This window comes from Oncorhynchus gorbuscha, unplaced genomic scaffold (genome assembly GCF_021184085.1).
Source record: "Oncorhynchus gorbuscha isolate QuinsamMale2020 ecotype Even-year unplaced genomic scaffold, OgorEven_v1.0 Un_scaffold_785, whole genome shotgun sequence".
In the NCBI taxonomy this organism is placed as follows: Eukaryota; Metazoa; Chordata; class Actinopteri; order Salmoniformes; family Salmonidae; genus Oncorhynchus; species Oncorhynchus gorbuscha.
This window is the reverse complement of record NW_025745811.1, coordinates 68,307-89,445: the sequence shown is the minus strand read 5'-3', so window position 1 is coordinate 89,445 and position 21,139 is coordinate 68,307. Positions and strand designations below refer to the sequence as shown.

The 21,139-nt window shown below is 36.9% G+C and overlaps 1 protein-coding gene across 1 annotated transcript in view; it reads right to left on the bottom strand.

The window, feature by feature from the left end:
• LOC124020250 (NT-3 growth factor receptor-like) overlaps window positions 1-21,139 on the bottom strand; it is a 165,135-nt gene that overhangs the window by 115,658 nt on the left and 28,338 nt on the right. Inside the window, exon 2 of the mRNA XM_046335608.1 lies at window positions 15,846-15,920. Coding sequence (XP_046191564.1) covers window positions 15,846-15,920 — 75 coding nt within the window. The remainder of the gene's footprint in view (window positions 1-15,845; window positions 15,921-21,139) is intronic.

The window sequence follows — 21,139 nt, the reverse complement described above, 5'->3', positions numbered from 1 at the left end:
AAGGCAGGAGTCTTCTAATGTTCTCCCATGTTATCATCAGCTTGGTCTTTAATCAGCTTGGTCTTTAATCAGCTTGGTGTTTAATCAGCTTGGTGTTTAATCAGCTTGGTCATATTATAATCAGCTTGGTCATATTATAATCAGCTTGGTGTTTAATCAGCTTGGTCATATTATAACCAGCTTGGTCATATTATAATCAGCTTGGTGTTTAATCAGCTTGGTCATATTATAATCAGCTTGGTGTTTAATCAGCTTGGTCTTTAATCAGCTTGGTCATATTATAATCAGCTTGGTCATATTATAATCAGCTTGGTGTTTAATCAGCTTGGTCTTTAATCAGCTTGGTCATATTATAATCAGCTTGGTGTTTAATCAGCTTGGTCTTTAATCAGCTTGGTCATATTATAATCAGCTTGGTCATATTATAATCAGCTTGGTGTTTAATCAGCTTGGTCTTTAATCAGCTTGGTCATATTATAATCAGCTTGGTGTTTAATCAGCTTGGTCATATTATAATCAGCTTGGTGTTTAATCAGCTTGGTCTTTAATCAGCTTGGTCATATTATAATCAGCTTGGTCATATTATAATCAGCTTGGTGTTTAATCAGCTTGGTCTTTAATCAGCTTGGTCTTTAATCAGCTTGGTCATATTATAATCAGCTTGGTCATATTATAATCAGCTTGGTCTTTAATCAGCTTGGTCATATTATAATCAGCTTGGTCTTTAATCAGCTTGGTCATATTATAATCAGCTTGGTCATATTATAATCAGCTTGGTCATATTATAATCAGCTTGGTATTTAATCAGCTTGGTCATATTATAATCAGCTTGGTCATATTATAATCAGCTTGGTCATATTATAATCAGCTTGGTCATATTATAATCAGCTTGGTCATATTATAATCAGCTTGGTCATATTATAATCAGCTTGGTCATATTATAATCAGCTTGGTCATATTATAATCAGCTTGGTCATTTAATCAGCTTGGTCATATTATAATCAGCTTGGTCATATTATAATCAGCTTGGTCATATTATAATCAGCTTGGTCATATTATAATCAGCTTGGTCTTTAATCAGCTTGATCATATTATAATCAGCTTGGTCATATTATAATCAGCTTGGTGTTTAATCAGCTTGGTCATATTATAGTCAGCTTGGTCTTTAATCAGCTTGGTCATATTATAATCAGCTTGGTCATATTATAATCAGCTTGGTCATATTATAGTCAGCTTGGTCATATTATAATCAGCTTGGTCATATTATAATCAGCTTGGTGTTTAATCAGCTTGGTCATATTATAATCAGCTTGGTGTTTAATCAGCTTGGTCTTTAATCAGCTTGGTCATATTATAATCAGCTTGGTCATATTATAATCAGCTTGGTCATTTAATCAGCTTGGTCTTTAATCAGCTTGGTCTTTAATCAGCTTGGTCATATTATAATCAGCTTGGTCATATTATAATCAGCTTGGTCTTTAATCAGCTTGGTCATATTATAATCAGCTTGGTCTTTAATCAGCTTGGTCATATTATAATCAGCTTGGTCATATTATAATCAGCTTGGTCATATTATAATCAGCTTGGTCATTTAAATCAGCTTGGTCATATTATAATCAGCTTGGTCATATTATAATCAGCTTGGTCATATTATAATCAGCTTGGTCATATTATAATCAGCTTGGTCATATTATAATCAGCTTGGTCATATGGTCATATTATAATCAGCTTGGTCATATTATAATCAGCTTGGTCATATTATAATCAGCTTGGTGTTTAATCAGCTTGGTCATATTATAATCAGCTTGGTCATATTATAATCAGCTTGATCATATTATAATCAGCTTGGTCATATTATAATCAGCTTGGTCTTTAATCAGCTTGATCATATTATAATCAGCTTGGTCATATTATAATCAGCTTGGTGTTTAATCAGCTTGGTCATATTATAGTCAGCTTGGTCTTTAATCAGCTTGGTCATATTATAATCAGCTTGGTCATATTATAATCAGCTTGGTCATATTATAATCAGCTTGGTCATATTATAATCAGCTTGGTCATATTATAGTCAGCTTGGTCATATTATAATCAGCTTGGTCATATTATAATCAGCTTGGTCATATTATAATCAGCTTGGTCATATTATAATCAGCTTGGTCATATTATAATCAGCTTGGTCATATTATAATCAGCTTGGTCATATTATAATCAGCTTGGTGTTTAATCAGCTTGGTCTTTAATCAGCTTGGTCATATTATGATCAGCTTGGTCATATTATAATCAGCTTGGTCATATTATAATCAGCTTGGTCATATTATAATCAGCTTGATCATATTATAATCAGCTTGGTCATATTATAATCAGCTTGATCATATTATAATCAGCTTGGTCATATTATAATCAGCTTGGTCATATTATAATCAGCTTGGTCTTTAATCAGCTTGGTCTTATTATAATCAGCTTGGTCATATTATAATCAGCTTGGTCATGTTATAATCAGCTTGGTCTTATTATAATCAGCTCGGTCTTTTAACAGCTTGGTGTTTAATCAGCTTGGTGTTTAATCAGCTTGGTCATATTATAATCAGCTTGGTCTTATTATAATCAGCTTGGTCTTTAATCAGCTTGGTCATATTATAATCAGCTTGGTCTTATTATAATCAGCTTGGTCTTTAATCAGCTTGGTCATATTATAATCAGCTTGGTCATATTATAATCAGCTTGGTCATATTATAATCAGCTTGGTCTTATTATAATCAGCTTGGTCATATTATAATCAGCTTGGTCTTATTATAATCAGCTTGGTCTTTAATCAGCTTGGTCTTATTATAATCAGCTTGGTCTTTAATCAGCTTGGTCATATTATAATCAGCTTGGTCTTATTATAATCAGCTTGGTCTTTAATCAGCTTGGTCTTATTATAATCAGCTTGGTCTTTAATCAGCTTGGTCTTATTATAATCAGCTTGGTCATATTATAACCAGCTTGGTCATATTATAATCAGCTTGGTCATATTATAATCAGCTTGGTCATATTATAATCAGCTTGGTCATATTATAATCAGCTTGGTCATATTATAATCAGCTTGGTCATATTATAATCAGCTTGGTCATATTATAATCAGCTTGGTCATATTATAATCAGCTTGGTCATATTATAATCAGCTTGGTCATATTATAATCAGCTTGGTCTTTAATCAGCTTGGTCTTATTATAATCAGCTTGGTCATATTATAATCAGCTTGGTCTTTAATCAGCTTGGTCTTTAATCAGCTTGGTCATATTATAATCAGCTTGGTCTTTAATCAGCTTGGTCTTTAATCAGCTTGGTCTTATTATAATCAGCTTGGTCATATTATAATCAGCTTGGTCATATTATAATCAGCTTGGTCATATTATAATCAGCTTGGTCTTTAATCAGCTTGGTCATATTATAATCAGCTTGGTCTTTAATCAGCTTGGTCATATTATAATCAGCTTGGTCATATTATAATCAGCTTGGTCATATTATAATCAGCTTGGTCTTTAATCAGCTTGGTCATATTATAATCAGCTTGGTCTTTAATCAGCTTGGTCTTATTATAATCAGCTTGGTCTTATTATAATCAGCTTGGTCATATTATAATCAGCTTGGTCATATTATAATCAGCTTGGTCATATTATAATCAGCTTGGTCTTTAATCAGCTTGGTCATATTATAATCAGCTTGGTCTTTAATCAGCTTGGTCATATTATAATCAGCTTGGTCAATATTATAATCAGCTTGGTCTTTAATCAGCTTGGTCATATTATAATCAGCTTGGTCATATTATAATCAGCTTGGTCATATTATAATCAGCTTGGTCATATTATAATCAGCTTGGTCAATATTATAATCAGCTTGGTCATATTATAATCAGCTTGGTCTTTAATCAGCTTGGTCATATTATAATCAGCTTGGTCATATTATAATCAACTTGGTCATATTATAATCAGCTTGGTCATATTATAATCAGCTTGGTCATATTATAATCAGCTTGGTCATATTATAATCAGCTTGGTCATATTATAATCAGCTTGGTCATATTATAATCAGCTTGGTCATATTATAATCAGCTTGGTCTTTAATCAGCTTGGTCATATTATAATCAGCTTGGTCATATTATAATCAGCTTGGTCATATTATAATCAGCTTGGTCATATTATAATCAGCTTGGTCATATTATAATCAGCTTGGTCTTATTATAATCAGCTTGGTCTTATTATAATCAGCTTGGTCATATTATAATCAGCTTGGTCATATTATAATCAGCTTGGTCTTTAATCAGCTTGGTCTTATTATAATCAGCTTGGTCTTTAATCAGCTTGGTCATATTATAATCAGCTTGGTCTTTAATCAGCTTGGTCTTATTATAATCAGCTTGGTCATATTATAATCAGCTTGGTCATATTATAGTCAGCTTGGTCATATTATAATCAGCTTGGTCATATTATAATCAGCTTGGTCATATTATAGTCAGCTTGGTCATATTATAATCAGCTTGGTCATATTATAGTCAGCTTGGTCATATTATAGTCAGCTTGGTCATATTATAATCAGCTTGGTGTTTAATTTGTAAGTCGCTCTGGATAAGAGCGTCTGCTAAATGACTTAAATGTAAATGTAAATGTAATCAGCTTGGTCATATTATAATCAGCTTGGTCATATTATAATCAGCTTGGTCATATTATAATCAGCTTGGTCTTTAATCAGCTTGGTCATATTATAATCAGCTTGGTCATATTATAATCAGCTTGGTCATATTATAATCAGCTTGGTCATATTATAATCAGCTTGGTCTTTAATCAGCTTGGTCATATTATAATCAGCTTGGTCATATTATAATCAGCTTGGTCATATTATAATCAGCTTGGTCATATTATAATCAGCTTGGTCTTATTATAATCAGCTTGGTGTTTAATCAGCTTGGTCATATTATAATCAGCTTGGTCATATTATAATCAGCTTGGTCATATTATAATCAGCTTGGTCATATTATAATCAGCTTGGTCATGTTATAATCAGCTTGGTCTTATTATAATCAGCTCGGTCTTTTAACAGCTTGGTGTTTAATCAGCTTGGTGTTTAATCAGCTTGGTCATATTATAATCAGCTTGGTCTTATTATAATCAGCTTGGTCATATTATAATCAGCTTGGTCATATTATAATCAGCTTGGTCATATTATAATCAGCTTGGTCTTTAATCAGCTTGGTCTTATTATAATCAGCTTGGTCATATTATAATCAGCTTGGTCATATTATAATCAGCTTGGTCTTATTATAATCAGCTTGGTCTTTTAATCAGCTTGGTGTTTAATCAGCTTGGTGTTTAATCAGCTTGGTCATATTATAATCAGCTTGGTCATATTATAATCAGCTTGGTCATATTATAATCAGCTTGGTCATATTATAATCAGCTTGGTCTTTAATCAGCTTGGTCTTATTATAATCAGCTTGGTCATATTATAATCAGCTTGGTCTTGTTATAATCAGCTTGGTCTTAATTATAATCAGCTCGGTCTTTTAACAGCTTGGTGTTTAATCAGCTTGGTGTTTAATCAGCTTGGTCATATTATAATCAGCTTGGTCTTATTATAATCAGCTTGGTCTTTAATCAGCTTGGTCATATTATAATCAGCTTGGTCATATTATAATCAGCTTGGTCATATTATAATCAGCTTGGTCATATTATAATCAGCTTGGTCTTTAATCAGCTTGGTCTTATTATAATCAGCTTGGTCATATTATAATCAGCTTGGTCATGTTATAATCAGCTTGGTCTTATTATAATCAGCTCGGTCTTTTAACAGCTTGGTGTTTAATCAGCTTGGTGTTTAATCAGCTTGGTCATATTATAATCAGCTTGGTCTTATTATAATCAGCTTGGTCTTTAATCAGCTTGGTCATATTATAATCAGCTTGGTCATATTATAATCAGCTTGGTCATATTATAATCAGCTTGGTCATATTATAATCAGCTTGGTCATATTATAATCAGCTTGATCATATTATAATCAGCTTGGTCATATTATAATCAGCTTGGTCATATTATAATCAGCTTGGTCATATTATAATCAGCTTGGTCATATTATAATCAGCTTGGTCATATTATAATCAGCTTGGTCATATTATAATCAGCTTGGTCATATTATAATCAGCTTGGTCATATTATAATCAGCTTGGTCATATTATAATCAGCTTGGTCATATTATAATCAGCTTGGTCATATTATAATCAGCTTGGTCATATTATAATCAGCTTGGTCATATTATAATCAGCTTGGTCTTTAATCAGCTTGGTCATATTATAATCAGCTTGGTCATATTATAATCAGCTTGGTCATATTATAATCAGCTTGGTCATATTATAATCAGCTTGGTCATATTATAATCAGCTTGGTCATATTATAATCAGCTTGGTCATATTATAATCAGCTTGGTCATATTATAATCAGCTTGGTCATATTATAATCAGCTTGGTCATATTATAATCAGCTTGGTCTTTAATCAGCTTGGTCATATTATAATCAGCTTGGTCATATTATAATCAGCTTGGTCTTTAATCAGCTTGGTCATATTATAATCAGCTTGGTCTTTAATCAGCTTGGTCATATTATAATCAGCTTGGTCATATTATAATCAGCTTGGTCATATTATAATCAGCTTGGTCATATTATAATCAGCTTGGTCATATTATAATCAGCTTGGTCTTTAATCAGCTTGGTCATATTATAATCAGCTTGGTCTTATTATAATCAGCTTGGTCATATTATAATCAGCTTGGTCATATTATAATCAGCTTGGTCATATTATAATCAGCTTGGTCATATTATAATCAGCTTGGTCATATTATAATCAGCTTGGTCATATTATAATCAGCTTGGTCTATAATCAGCTTGGTCTTTAATCAGCTTGGTCATATTATAATCAGCTTGGTCTTATTATAATCAGCTTGGTCTTTAATCAGCTTGGTCATATTATAATCAGCTTGGTCTTTAATCAGCTTGGTCATATTATAATCAGCTTGGTCATATTATAATCAGCTTGGTCATATTATAATCAGCTTGGTCATATTATAATCAGCTTGGTCATATTATAATCAGCTTGGTCATATTATAATCAGCTCTTTAATCAGCTTGGTCATATTATAATCAGCTTGGTCTTTAATCAGCTTGGTCATATTATAATCAGCTTGGTCATATTATAATCAGCTTGGTCATATTATAATCAGCTTGGTCTTTAATCAGCTTGGTCATAAGCTTGGTCTTTAATCAGCTTGGTCATATTATAATCAGCTTGGTCATATTATAATCAGCTTGGTCATATTATAATCAGCTTGGTCTTTAATCAGCTTGGTCATATTATAATCAGCTTGGTCATATTATAATCAGCTTGGTCATATTATAATCAGCTTGGTCATATTATAATCAGCTTGGTCATATTATAATCAGCTTGGTCATATTATAATCAGCTTGGTCATATTATAATCAGCTTGGTCATATTATAATCAGCTTGGTCATATTATAATCAGCTTGGTCTTATTATAATCAGCTTGGTCATATTATAATCAGCTTGGTCTTTAATCAGCTTGGTCATATTATAATCAGCTTGGTCATATTATAATCAGCTTGGTCATATTATAATCAGCTTGGTCATATTATAATCAGCTTGGTCATATTATAATCAGCTTGGTCATATTATAATCAGCTTGGTCATATTATAATCAGCTTGGTCTTTAATCAGCTTGGTCATATTATAATCAGCTTGGTCATATTATAATCAGCTTGGTCATATTATAATCAGCTTGGTCATATTATAATCAGCTTGGTCATATTATAATCAGCTTGGTCTTTAATCAGCTTGGTCTTATTATAATCAGCTTGGTCATATTATAATCAGCTTGGTCTTTAATCAGCTTGGTCTTTAATCAGCTTGGTCATATTATAATCAGCTTGGTCTTTAATCAGCTTGGTCTTTAATCAGCTTGGTCTTATTATAATCAGCTTGGTCATATTATAATCAGCTTGGTCATATTATAATCAGCTTGGTCATTTATAATCAGCTTGGTCTTTAATCAGCTTGGTCATATTATAATCAGCTTGGTCTTTAATCAGCTTGGTCATATTATAATCAGCTTGGTCATATTATAATCAGCTTGGTCATATTATAATCAGCTTGGTCTTTAATCAGCTTGGTCATATTATAATCAGCTTGGTCTTTAATCAGCTTGGTCTTATTATAATCAGCTTGGTCTTATTATAATCAGCTTGGTCATATTATAATCAGCTTGGTCATATTATAATCAGCTTGGTCATATTATAATCAGCTTGGTCTTTAATCAGCTTGGTCATATTATAATCAGCTTGGTCTTTAATCAGCTTGGTCATATTATAATCAGCTTGGTCATATTATAATCAGCTTGGTCTTTAATCAGCTTGGTCATATTATAATCAGCTTGGTCATATTATAATCAGCTTGGTCATATTATAATCAGCTTGGTCATATTATAATCAGCTTGGTCGTATTATAATCAGCTTGGTCATATTATAATCAGCTTGGTCTTTAATCAGCTTGGTCATATTATAATCAGCTTGGTCATATTATAATCAACTTGGTCATATTATAATCAGCTTGGTCATATTATAATCAGCTTGGTCATATTATAATCAGCTTGGTCATATTATAATCAGCTTGGTCATATTATAATCAGCTTGGTCATATTATAATCAGCTTGGTCATATTATAATCAGCTTGGTCTTTAATCAGCTTGGTCATATTATAATCAGCTTGGTCATATTATAATCAGCTTGGTCATATTATAATCAGCTTGGTCATATTATAATCAGCTTGGTCATATTATAATCAGCTTGGTCTTATTATAATCAGCTTGGTCTTATTATAATCAGCTTGGTCATATTATAATCAGCTTGGTCATATTATAATCAGCTTGGTCTTTAATCAGCTTGGTCTTATTATAATCAGCTTGGTCTTTAATCAGCTTGGTCATATTATAATCAGCTTGGTCTTTAATCAGCTTGGTCTTATTATAATCAGCTTGGTCATATTATAATCAGCTTGGTCATATTATAGTCAGCTTGGTCATATTATAATCAGCTTGGTCATATTATAATCAGCTTGGTCATATTATAGTCAGCTTGGTCATATTATAATCAGCTTGGTCATATTATAGTCAGCTTGGTCATATTATAGTCAGCTTGGTCATATTATAATCAGCTTGGTGTTTAATTTGTAAGTCGCTCTGGATAATCAGCTAAATGACTTAAATGTAAATGTAAATGTAATCAGCTTGGTCATATTATAATCAGCTTGGTCATATTATAATCAGCTTGGTCATATTATAATCAGCTTGGTCTTTAATCAGCTTGGTCATATTATAATCAGCTTGGTCATATTATAATCAGCTTGGTCATATTATAATCAGCTTGGTCATATTATAATCAGCTTGGTCTTTAATCAGCTTGGTCATATTATAATCAGCTTGGTCATATTATAATCAGCTTGGTCATATTATAATCAGCTTGGTCATATTATAATCAGCTTGGTCTTATTATAATCAGCTTGGTCAGCTTGGTCATATTATAATCAGCTTGGTCATATTATAATCAGCTTGGTCATATTATAATCAGCTTGGTCATATTATAATCAGCTTGGTCATGTTATAATCAGCTTGGTCTTATTATAATCAGCTCAACAGCTTGGTGTTTAATCAGCTTGGTGTTTAATCAGCTTGGTCATATTATAATCAGCTTGGTCTTATTATAATCAGCTTGGTCATATTATAATCAGCTTGGTCATATTATAATCAGCTTGGTCATATTATAATCAGCTTGGTCTTTAATCAGCTTGGTCTTATTATAATCAGCTTGGTCATATTATAATCAGCTTGGTCATGTTATAATCAGCTTGGTCTTATTATAATCAGCTCGGTCTTTTAACAGCTTGGTGTTTAATCAGCTTGGTGTTTAATCAGCTTGGTCATATTATAATCAGCTTGGTCATATTATAATCAGCTTGGTCATATTATAATCAGCTTGGTCATATTATAATCAGCTTGGTCTTTAATCAGCTTGGTCTTATTATAATCAGCTTGGTCATATTATAATCAGCTTGGTCTTGTTATAATCAGCTTGGTCTTATTATAATCAGCTCGGTCTTTTAACAGCTTGGTGTTTAATCAGCTTGGTGTTTAATCAGCTTGGTCATATTATAATCAGCTTGGTCTTATTATAATCAGCTTGGTCTTTAATCAGCTTGGTCATATTATAATCAGCTTGGTCATATTATAATCAGCTTGGTCATATTATAATCAGCTTGGTCATATTATAATCAGCTTGGTCTTTAATCAGCTTGGTCTTATTATAATCAGCTTGGTCATATTATAATCAGCTTGGTCATGTTATAATCAGCTTGGTCTTATTATAATCAGCTTGGGTCTTTTAACAGCTTGGTGTTTAATCAGCTTGGTGTTTAATCAGCTTGGTCATATTATAATCAGCTTGGTCTTATTATAATCAGCTTGGTCTTTAATCAGCTTGGTCATATTATAATCAGCTTGGTCATATTATAATCTGCTTGATCATATTATAATCAGCTTGGTCATATTATAATCAGCTTGGTCATATTATAATCAGCTTGATCATATTATAATCAGCTTGGTCATATTATAATCAGCTTGGTCATATTATAATCAGCTTGGTCATATTATAATCAGCTTGGTCATATTATAATCAGCTTGGTCATATTATAATCAGCTTGGTCATATTATAATCAGCTTGGTCATATTATAATCAGCTTGGTCATATTATAATCAGCTTGGTCATATTATAATCAGCTTGGTCATATTATAATCAGCTTGGTCATATTATAATCAGCTTGGTCATATTATAATCAGCTTGGTCATATTATAATCAGCTTGGTCTTTAATCAGCTTGGTCATATTATAATCAGCTTGGTCATATTATAATCAGCTTGGTCATATTATAATCAGCTTGGTCATATTATAATCAGCTTGGTCATATTATAATCAGCTTGGTCATATTATAATCAGCTTGGTCATATTATAATCAGCTTGGTCAATCAGCTTATAATCAGCTTGGTCATATTATAATCAGCTTGGTCATATTATAATCAGCTTGGTCATATTATAATCAGCTTGGTCATATTATAATCAGCTTGGTCATATTATAATCAGCTTGGTCTTTAAATCAGCTTGGTCATATTATAATCAGCTTGGTCTTATTATAATCAGCTTGGTCATATTATAATCAGCTTGGTCATATTATAATCAGCTTGGTCATATTATAATCAGCTTGGTCATATTATAATCAGCTTCGTCATATTATAATCAGCTTGATCATATTATAATCAGCTTGGTCTATAATCAGCTTGGTCTTTAATCAGCTTGGTCATATTATAATCAGCTTGGTCTTATTATAATCAGCTTGGTCTTTAATCAGCTTGGTCATATTATAATCAGCTTGGTCTTTAATCAGCTTGGTCATATTATAATCAGCTTGGTCATATTATAATCAGCTTGGTCATATTATAATCAGCTTGGTCATATTACAATCAGCTTGGTCATATTATAATCAGCTTGGTCTTTAATCAGCTTGGTCATATTATAATCAGCTTGGTCTTTAATCAGCTTGGTCATATTATAATCAGCTTGGTCATATTATAATCAGCTTGGTCATATTATAATCAGCTTGGTCTTTAATCAGCTTGGTCATATTATAATCAGCTTGGTCTTTAATCAGCTTGGTCATATTATAATCAGCTTGGTCATATTATAATCAGCTTGGTCATATTATAATCAGCTTGGTCTTTAATCAGCTTGGTCATATTATAATCAGCTTGGTCATATTATAATCAGCTTGGTCATATTATAATCAGCTTGGTCATATTATAATCAGCTTGGTCATATTATAATCAGCTTGGTCATATTATAATCAGCTTGGTCATATTATAATCAGCTTGGTCATATTATAATCAGCTTGGTCATATTATAATCAGCTTGGTCTTATTATAATCAGCTTGGTCATATTATAATCAGCTTGGTCTTTAATCAGCTTGGTCATATTATAATCAGCTTGGTCATATTATAATCAGCTTGGTCATATTATAATCAGCTTGGTCATATTATAATCAGCTTGGTCATATTATAATCAGCTTGGTCATATTATAATCAGCTTGGTCATATTATAATCAGCTTGGTCATATTATAATCAGCTTGGTCTTTAATCAGCTTGGTCATATTATAATCAGCTTGGTCTTTAATCAGCTTGGTCATATTATAATCAGCTTGGTCATATTATAATCAGCTTGGTCATATTATAATCAGCTTGGTCATATTATAATCAGCTTGGTCATATTATAATAGCTTGGTCTTTAATCAGCTTGGTCATATTATAATCAGCTTGGTCATATTATAATCAGCTTGGTCATATTATAATCAGCTTGGTCATATTATAATCAGCTTGGTCATATTATAATCAGCTTGGTCATTAATCAGCTTGGTCTTTAATCAGCTTGGTCATATTATAATCAGCTTGGTCATATTATAATCAGCTTGGTCATATTATAATCAGCTTGGTCATATTATAATCAGCTTGGTCATATTATAATCAGCTTGGTCATATTATAATCAGCTTGGTCATATTATAATCAGCTTGGTCATATTATAATCAGCTTGGTCATATTATAATCAGCTTGGTCATATTATAATCAGCTTGGTCATATTATAATCAGCTTGGTCATATTATAATCAGCTTGGTCTTTAATCAGCTTGGTCATATTATAATCAGCTTGGTCTTTAATCAGCTTGGTCATATTATAATCAGCTTGGTCATATTATAATCAGCTTGGTCATATTATAATCAGCTTGGTCATATTATAATCAGCTTGGTCATATTATAATCAGCTTGGTCATATTATAATCAGCTTGGTCTTTAATCAGCTTGGTCATATTATAATCAGCTTGGTCTTTAATCAGCTTGGTCATATTATAATCATCTTGGTCATATTATAATCAGCTTGGTCATATTATAATCAGCTTGGTCATATTATAATCAGCTTGGTCTTTAATCAGCTTGGTCATATTATAATCAGCTTGGTCATATTATAGTCAGCTTGGTCATATTATAATCAGCTTGGTCTTTAATCAGCTTGGTCATATTATAATCAGCTTGGTCATATTATAATCAGCTTGGTCATATTATAATCAGCTTGGTCAGCTTTAATCAGCTTGGTCATATTATAATCAGCTTGGTCATATTATAATCAGCTTGGTCATATTATAATCAGCTTGGTCATATTATAGTCAGCTTGGTCTTTAATCAGCTTGGTCATATTATAATCAGCTTGGTCTTTAATCAGCTTGGTCATATTATAATCAGCTTGGTCATATTATAATCAGCTTGGTCTTTAATCAGCTTGGTCATATTATAATCAGCTTGGTCATATTATAATCAGCTTGGTCATATTATAATCAGCTTGGTCTTTAATCAGCTTGGTCATATTATAATCAGCTTGGTCATATTATAATCAGCTTGGTCTTTAATCAGCTTGGTCATATTATAATCAGCTTGGTCATATTATAATCAGCTTGGTCATATTATAATCAGCTTGGTCTTTAATCAGCTTGGTCATATTATAATCAGCTTGGTCATATTATAATCAGCTTGGTCTTTAATCAGCTTGGTCATATTATAATCAGCTTGGTCATATTATAATCAGCTTGGTCATATTATAATCAGCTTGGTCATATTATAATCAGCTTGGTCATATTATAATCAGCTTGGTCATATTATAATCAGCTTGGTCATATTATAATCAGCTTGGTCATGGACAATGGCGGTGTGAATGGGGACTGTCCCATTGCCTGTGTGTCATCTACATGGTTTCACGCAAAGAGCTTCTACCCCCAAGCCACAACACTGCTGAACAATTCATCAAATGGCCACCAGACAATTTACATTGACACCCCTCCATTAGTTTTGGACACTGCTGCTACTTATTATCTATGCATAGTCACTTCCCCCCTACCTACATGTACAAATGACCTCTAACCTGTATCCCCACACACTGACTCTGTACCTGTACGCCCTGTATATTGCCTCCACATTGACTCTGTACCGGTACCCCCTGTATATTGCCTCCACATTGACTCTGTACCGGTACCCCCTGTATATAGCCTCCACATTGACTCTGTACCAGTACCCCCTGTATATAGCCTCCACATTGACTCTGTACCAGTACCCCCTGTATATAGCCTCCACATTGACTCTGTACTGGTACCCCCTGTATATAGCCTCCACATTGACTCTGTACTGGTACCCCCTGTATATATTTTCTTAACTCTTCTTGAACTGCACTGTTGGTTGAGGGCCTGCGTGCCTGCTGCCTATATTCTCATAGCTTAGCCTTTCTCTAGACAGCTGCCTATATTCACATAGCTTAGCCTTTCTCTAGACAGCTGCCTATATTCCCATAGCTTAGCCTTTCTTTAGACAGCTGCCTATATTCTCATAGCTTAGCCTTTCTCTAGACAGCTGCCTATATTCCCATAGTTTAGCCTTTCTTCAGACAGCTGCCTATATTCCCATAGCTTAGCCTTTCTCTAGACAGCTGCCTATATTCCCATAGCTTAGCCTTTCTCTAGACAGCTGCCTATATTCCCATAGCTTAGCCTTTCTCTAGACAGCTGCCTATATTCCCATAGCTTAGCCTTTCTCTAGACAGCTGCCTATATTCCCATAGTTTAGCCTTTCTTCAGACAGCTGCCTATATTCCCATAGCTTAGCCTTTCTCTAGACAGCTGCCTATATTCTCATAGCTTAGCCTTTCTCTAGACAGCTGCCTATATTCCCATAGCTTAGCCTTTCTCTAGACAGCTGCCTATATTCCCATAGCTTAGCCTTTCTCTAGACAGCTGCCTATATTCCCATAGTTTAGCCTTTCTTCAGACAGCTGCCTATATTCCCATAGCTTAGCCTTTCTCTAGACAGCTGCCTATATTCTCATAGCTTAGCCTTTCTCTAGACAGCTGCCTATATTCCCATAGCTTAGCCTTTCTCTAGACAGCTGCCTATGGCTGCATTGCTAAACATAGGTCACTACTTCAAAAGTCAAAGGTAGTGGATTATATAGGGGACAGGGTGCCATAGGGCTCTGATCTAAAGTAGTGCACAATATAGGGAATCGGGTGCCATAGGGTTCTGGTCTAACGTAGTGCACTATATAGGGAATAGGGTGCTGTTGGGTTCTGGTCTAAAGTAGTGCACTATATAGGGAATAGGGCTCTTGTCTAAAGTAGTGCACTATATAGGGAATAGGGCTCTTGTCTAAAGTAGTGCACTATATAGGGAATTGGGTGCCATATGGCCCTGGTGTAAAGTAGTGCACTATATAGGGAATAGGGTGCTGTTGGGTTCTGGTCTAAAGTAGTGCACTATATAGGGAATAGGGCTCTTGTCTAAAGTAGTGTATATAGGGAATAGGGCTCTTGTCTAAAGTAGTGATTTATATAGGGAATAGGGCTCCATAGGGTCTGGTCTAAAGTAGTGCACTATATAGGGAATAGGGCTCCATAGGGTTCTGGTCTAAAGTAGTACACTATATAGGGAATAGGGCTCCATAGGGTTCTGGTCTAAAGTAGTGATTTATAGGGAATCGGGTGCCACGTGGGACGCTGCCATGTTGCATCAACACTTACAGCCTCTGTAGTCCAGTGTACAGCTCCATGTCCACGTCTCTAAAGTAGTGCACTATATAGGGAATAGGGCTCTGGTCTAAAGTAGTGCACTTACAGCCTCTGTAGTCCAGTGTACAGCTCCATGTCCACGTCTCTCAGAGTCTGCAGTCCTGTCCAGTTCTCTATGTGTCTGAAACAGAGTAACAAATCATTTTCAGTAGTAGTAACAGGGCAGTAGTAGTAACATGGCAGCACTAACAGGGCAGTAGTAACAGGGCAGTAGTAGTAACAGGGCAGCAGTAACAGGGCAGTAGTAACAGGGTAGTAGTAACAGTAGTAACAGGGCAGCAGTAGTAACAGGGCAGCAGTAACAGGGCAGTAGTAGTAACAGGGCAGTAGTAGTAACAGGGCAGCAGTAACAGGGCAGTAGTAACAGGGTAGTAGTAACAGTAGTAACAGGGCAGCAGTAGTAACAGGGCAGTAGTAACAGGGTAGTAGTAACAGGGCAGCAGTAGTAACAGGGCAGTAGTAACAGGGCAGTAGTAACAGGGCAGCAGTAACAGGGCAGTAGTAACAGGGCAGTAGTAGTAACAGGGCAGCAGTAACAGGGCAGTAGTAGTAACAGGGCAGCAGTAGTAACAGAGCAGTAGTAGTAACAGGGCAGCAGTAGTAACAGGGCAGTAGTAACAGGGCAGTAGTAGTAACAGGGCAGCAGTAACAGGGCAGCAGTAACAGGGCAGCAGTAACAGGGCAGCAGTAACAGGGCAGTAGTAACAGGGCAGCAGTAACAGGGCAGCAGTAACAGGGCAGTAGTAACAGGGCAGTAGTAACAGGGCAGCAGTAACAGGGCAGTAGTAACAGGGCAGCAGTAACAGGGCAGTAGTAACAGGGCAGTAGTAACAGGGCAGCAGTAACAGGGCAGCAGTAAGAGGGAAGTAGTAACAGGGCAGTAGTAGTAACAGGGCAGCAGTAGTAACAGGGCAGTAGTAACAGGGTAGCAGTAACAGGGCAGTAGTAACAGGGCAGCAGTAACAGGGCAGCAGTAACAGGGCAGTAGTAACAGGTAGCAGTAACAGGGCAGTAGTAACAGGGCAGCAGTAACAGGGCAGCAGTAACAGGGCAGTAGTAACAGGGCAGTAGTAACAGGGCAGCAGTAACAGGGCAGTAGTAACAGGGCAGCAGTAACAGGGCAGCACTAACAGGGCAGCAGTAACAGGGCAATAGTAACAGGGCAATAGTAACAGGGCAATAGTAACATGGCAGCAGTAACAGGGCAGCAGTAACAGGGCAGTAGTAACAGGGCAGTAGTAACAGGGCAGCAGTAACAGGGCAGCAGTAACAGGGCAGTAGTAACAGGGCAGTAGTAGTAACAGGGCAGCAGTAGTAACAGGGCAGTAGTAACAGGGTAGCAGTAACAGGGCAGTAGTAACAGGGCAGTAGTAACAGGGAAGTAGTAACAGGGCAGCAGTAACAGGGCAGCAGTAACAGGGCAGCAGTAACAGGGCAGTAGTAACAGGGCAATAGTAACAGGGCAGCACTAACAGGGCAGCAGTAACAGGGCAGTAGTAACAGGGCAATAGTAACAGGGCAGCAGTAACAGTAACAGGGCAGTAGTAACAGGGCAGTAGTAACAGGGCAGCAGTAACAGGGCAGCAGTAACAGGGCAGTAGTAACAGGGCAGTAGTAACAGGGCAGCAGTAACAGGGCAGTAGTAACAGGGCAGCAGTAACAGGGCAGTAGTAACAGGGCAGTAGTAGTAACAGGGCAGCAGTAGTAACAGGGTAGCAGTAACAGGGCAGTAGTAACAGGGCAGTAGTAACAGGGCAGCAGTAACAGGGTAGCAGTAACAGGGTAGCAGTAACAGGGTAGCAGTAACAGGGCAGCAGTAACGGGGCAGCACTAACAGGGCAGCAGTAACAGGGCAGTAGTAACAGGGTAGTAGTAACAGGGCAGCAGTAACAGGGCAGTAGTAACAGGGCAGCAGTAACAGGGCAGTAGTAACAGGGCAGTAGTAACAGTAGTAACAGGGCAGCAGTAACAGGGCAGTAGTAACAGGGCAGCAGTAACAGGGCAGTAGTAACAGGGCAGTAGTAACAGTAGTAACAGGGCAGCAGTAACAGGGTAGCAGTAACAGGGCAGCAGTAACAGGGCAGCAGTAACAGGGCAGCAGTAACAGGGCAGTAGTAACAGGGCAGCAGTAACAGGGCAGCAGTAACAGGGCAGTAGTAACAGGGCAGTAGTAACAGGGCAGCAGTAACAGGGCAGCAGTAACAGGGCAGCAGTAACAGGGCAGTAACAGTAGTAACAGGGCAGCAGTAACAGGGCAGCAGTAACAGGGCAGTAGTAACAGGGCAGTAGTAACAGGGCAGTAGGGCAGTAAACAGGGCAGCAGTAACAGGGTAACAGGGCAGTAACAGGGCAGTAGTAACAGGGCAGTAGTAGTAACAGGGCAGCAGTAGTAACAGGGCAGTAGTAACAGGGTAGCAGTAACAGGGCAGTAGTAACAGGGCAGTAGTAACAGGGAAGTAGTAACAGGGCAGCAGTAACAGGGCAGCAGTAACAGGGCAGCAGTAACAGGGCAGTAGTAACAGGGCAATAGTAACAGGGCAGCACTAACAGGGCAGCAGTAACAGGGCAGTAGTAACAGGGCAATAGTAACAGGGCAGCAGTAACAGGGCAGTAGTAACAGGGCAGTAGTAACAGGGCAGCAGTAACAGGGCAGCAGTAACAGGGCAGTAGTAACAGGGCAGTAGTAACAGGGCAGCAGTAACAGGGCAGTAGTAACAGGGCAGCAGTAACAGGGCAGTAGTAACAGGGCAGTAGTAGTAACAGGGCAGCAGTAGTAACAGGGTAGCAGTAACAGGGCAGTAGTAACAGGGCAGTAGTAACAGGGCAGTAGTAACAGGGCAGCAGTAACAGGGCAGTAGTAACAGGGCAGTAGTAACAGTAGTAACAGGGCAGCAGTAACAGGGCAGTAGTAACAGGGCAGTAGTAACAGGGTAGCAGTAACAGGGTAGTAGTAACAGGGCAGTAGAAACAGGGCAGCAGTAACAGGGCAGTAGTAACAGGGTAGCAGTAACAGGGTAGTAGTAACAGGGCAGTAGTAACAGGGCAGTAGTAACAGGGCAGTAGTAACAGTAGTAACAGGGCAGCAGTAACAGGGCAGTAGTAACAGGGTAGTAGTAACAGGGTAGCAGTAACAGGGTAGTAGTAACAGGGTAGTAGTAACAGGTCAGCAGTAACAGGGCAGTAGTAACAGGGCAGCAGCCGTCGTTTTAGAACCATTAGTTTCTTAAGCAAAAGTTTGTTCATCCATTTTCATTTAAATTTCAATTATGTTACAGAGCTGTTATCCTGTTGGATACTGATAGATGCAGATGCTCAAATTCACTAGTGCAAAATGTCAATATGCTATATTAAAGCTGTTTAATTTGACCCTGAGTGTAGGTTATTTCCCTGACATCTGGAATCAAGGACTCATAACCCCAATCTTTAAGAACAGAGACAAATTTGACCCAAACAATTACAGTAACCTGGGGAAAGGTTTTCTGTAGTATCATAAATGTAAGAGTTCTTAACTTCCTTAATAAGCACAATGTCTTGAGTAAAAGCCCAATTGGATTTATACCAAAACATCACACAACTGATCATATTTACACCCTGATAGATTAACATGTCCACCAAAATAATCCTAAAATGTATTCTTGCTTTATCGACTTCCAAAAAGCATTTGATTCTATTTGGCAGACAGGACTGTTCTACAAAGTTATTGAAAGTGGTGTAGCGGGTAAAACATGACATAATTAAATCAATGTCTACTGCCAATATGTGCTGCGTCAAAACTGGCAAGAAAAGAACATCATTCTTTAACCAGGGGGCGGAGCCTTCACCAGGGATGCAAAAGCCCTGCAGTTTTCAATATTTACATCAACGAATTGGCCACTATTCTAGAAAAATCCTCAACTCATGGTGTCAGTCTCCACAGTTCAGAGGTTAAATGCCTGCTCTTCGCAGATGACCTATGCCTGCTGTCACCCAGAGCACCTGGTCTACAGCAGTACTGCCAGACCTGGGCCCTGGCAGTAAACCCCAAAAATACTAAAATAATGATTTTCCAGAGAAGATCCAGATCTCAGGGAATTAGTCCAAAATATATAGAGTACTGCGCACAGTACAATTACTTAGGTTAAAAAACAAGCTAAACTGGACACCGTAATGATGCAGTGAATTAACTGAGAGAGGAAGTATGCAGGACATTCTACTTAATTAAAAAACGAATTCAATACCTATTAAAATAGGGTTTTAACTAATTGAATGTGTCATTGAATAAATGATACTAGTGGTAATGGTAGAAGTAGAGATATGAGAGAAATACATTACACAAGTGGTAATGGGGGAATCCCGTCCAACAACACAGTAGTGTTGACAGACGACAGATGACTGATGAGAGGAGGAATCCTGTCCAACAACACAGTAGTGTTGACAGATGACTGATGAGGATGAATCCTGTCCAACATCAGAGTAGTGTTGACTGATGAGGAGGAATCCTGTCCAACATCAGAGTAGTGTTGACTGATGAGAGGAGGAATCCTGTCCAACAGAGTAGTGTTGACTGATGAGGAGGAATCCTGTCCAACAGAGTAGTGTTGACTGATGAGGAGGAATCCTGTCCAACAGAGTAGTGTTGACTGATGAGAGGAGGAATCCTGTCCAACAACAGTCTAGTGTTGACTGATGAGGAGGAGGAATCCTGTCCAACATCAGAGTAGTGTTGACAGATGAGAGGAGGAATCCTGTCCAACAGCGTAGTGTTGACTGATGAGGAGGAATCCTGTCCAACAACAGTCTAGTGTTGACTGATGAGGAGGAGGAATCCTGTCCAACATCAGAGTAGTGTTGACTGATGAGGAGGAGGAATCCTGTCCAACAACACAGTAGTGTTGACAGATGACTGATGAGAGGAGGAATCCTGTCCAACATCAGAGTAGTGTTGACTGATAAGGAGGAATCCTGTCCAACATCAGAGTAGTGTTGACTGATGAGAGGAGGAATCCTGTCCAACAACACAGTAGTGTTGACTGATGACTGTTGAAGACAGATGGGAGGAGGAATCATGTCCAACAACAGTCTAGTGTTGACTGATGAGAGGAGGAATCCTGTCCAACAGAGTAGTGTTGACTGATGAGGAGGAATCCTGTCCAACATCAGAGTAGTGTTGACTGATAAGGAGGAATCCTGTCCAACAACACAGTAGTGTTGACTGATGAGAGGAGGAATCCTGTCCAACAACACAGTAGTGTTGACTGATGAGAGGAGGAATCCTGTCCAACATCAGAGTAGTGTTGACTGATAAGGAGGAATCCTGTCCAACAACACAGTAGTGTTGACTGATAAGGAGGAATCCTGTCC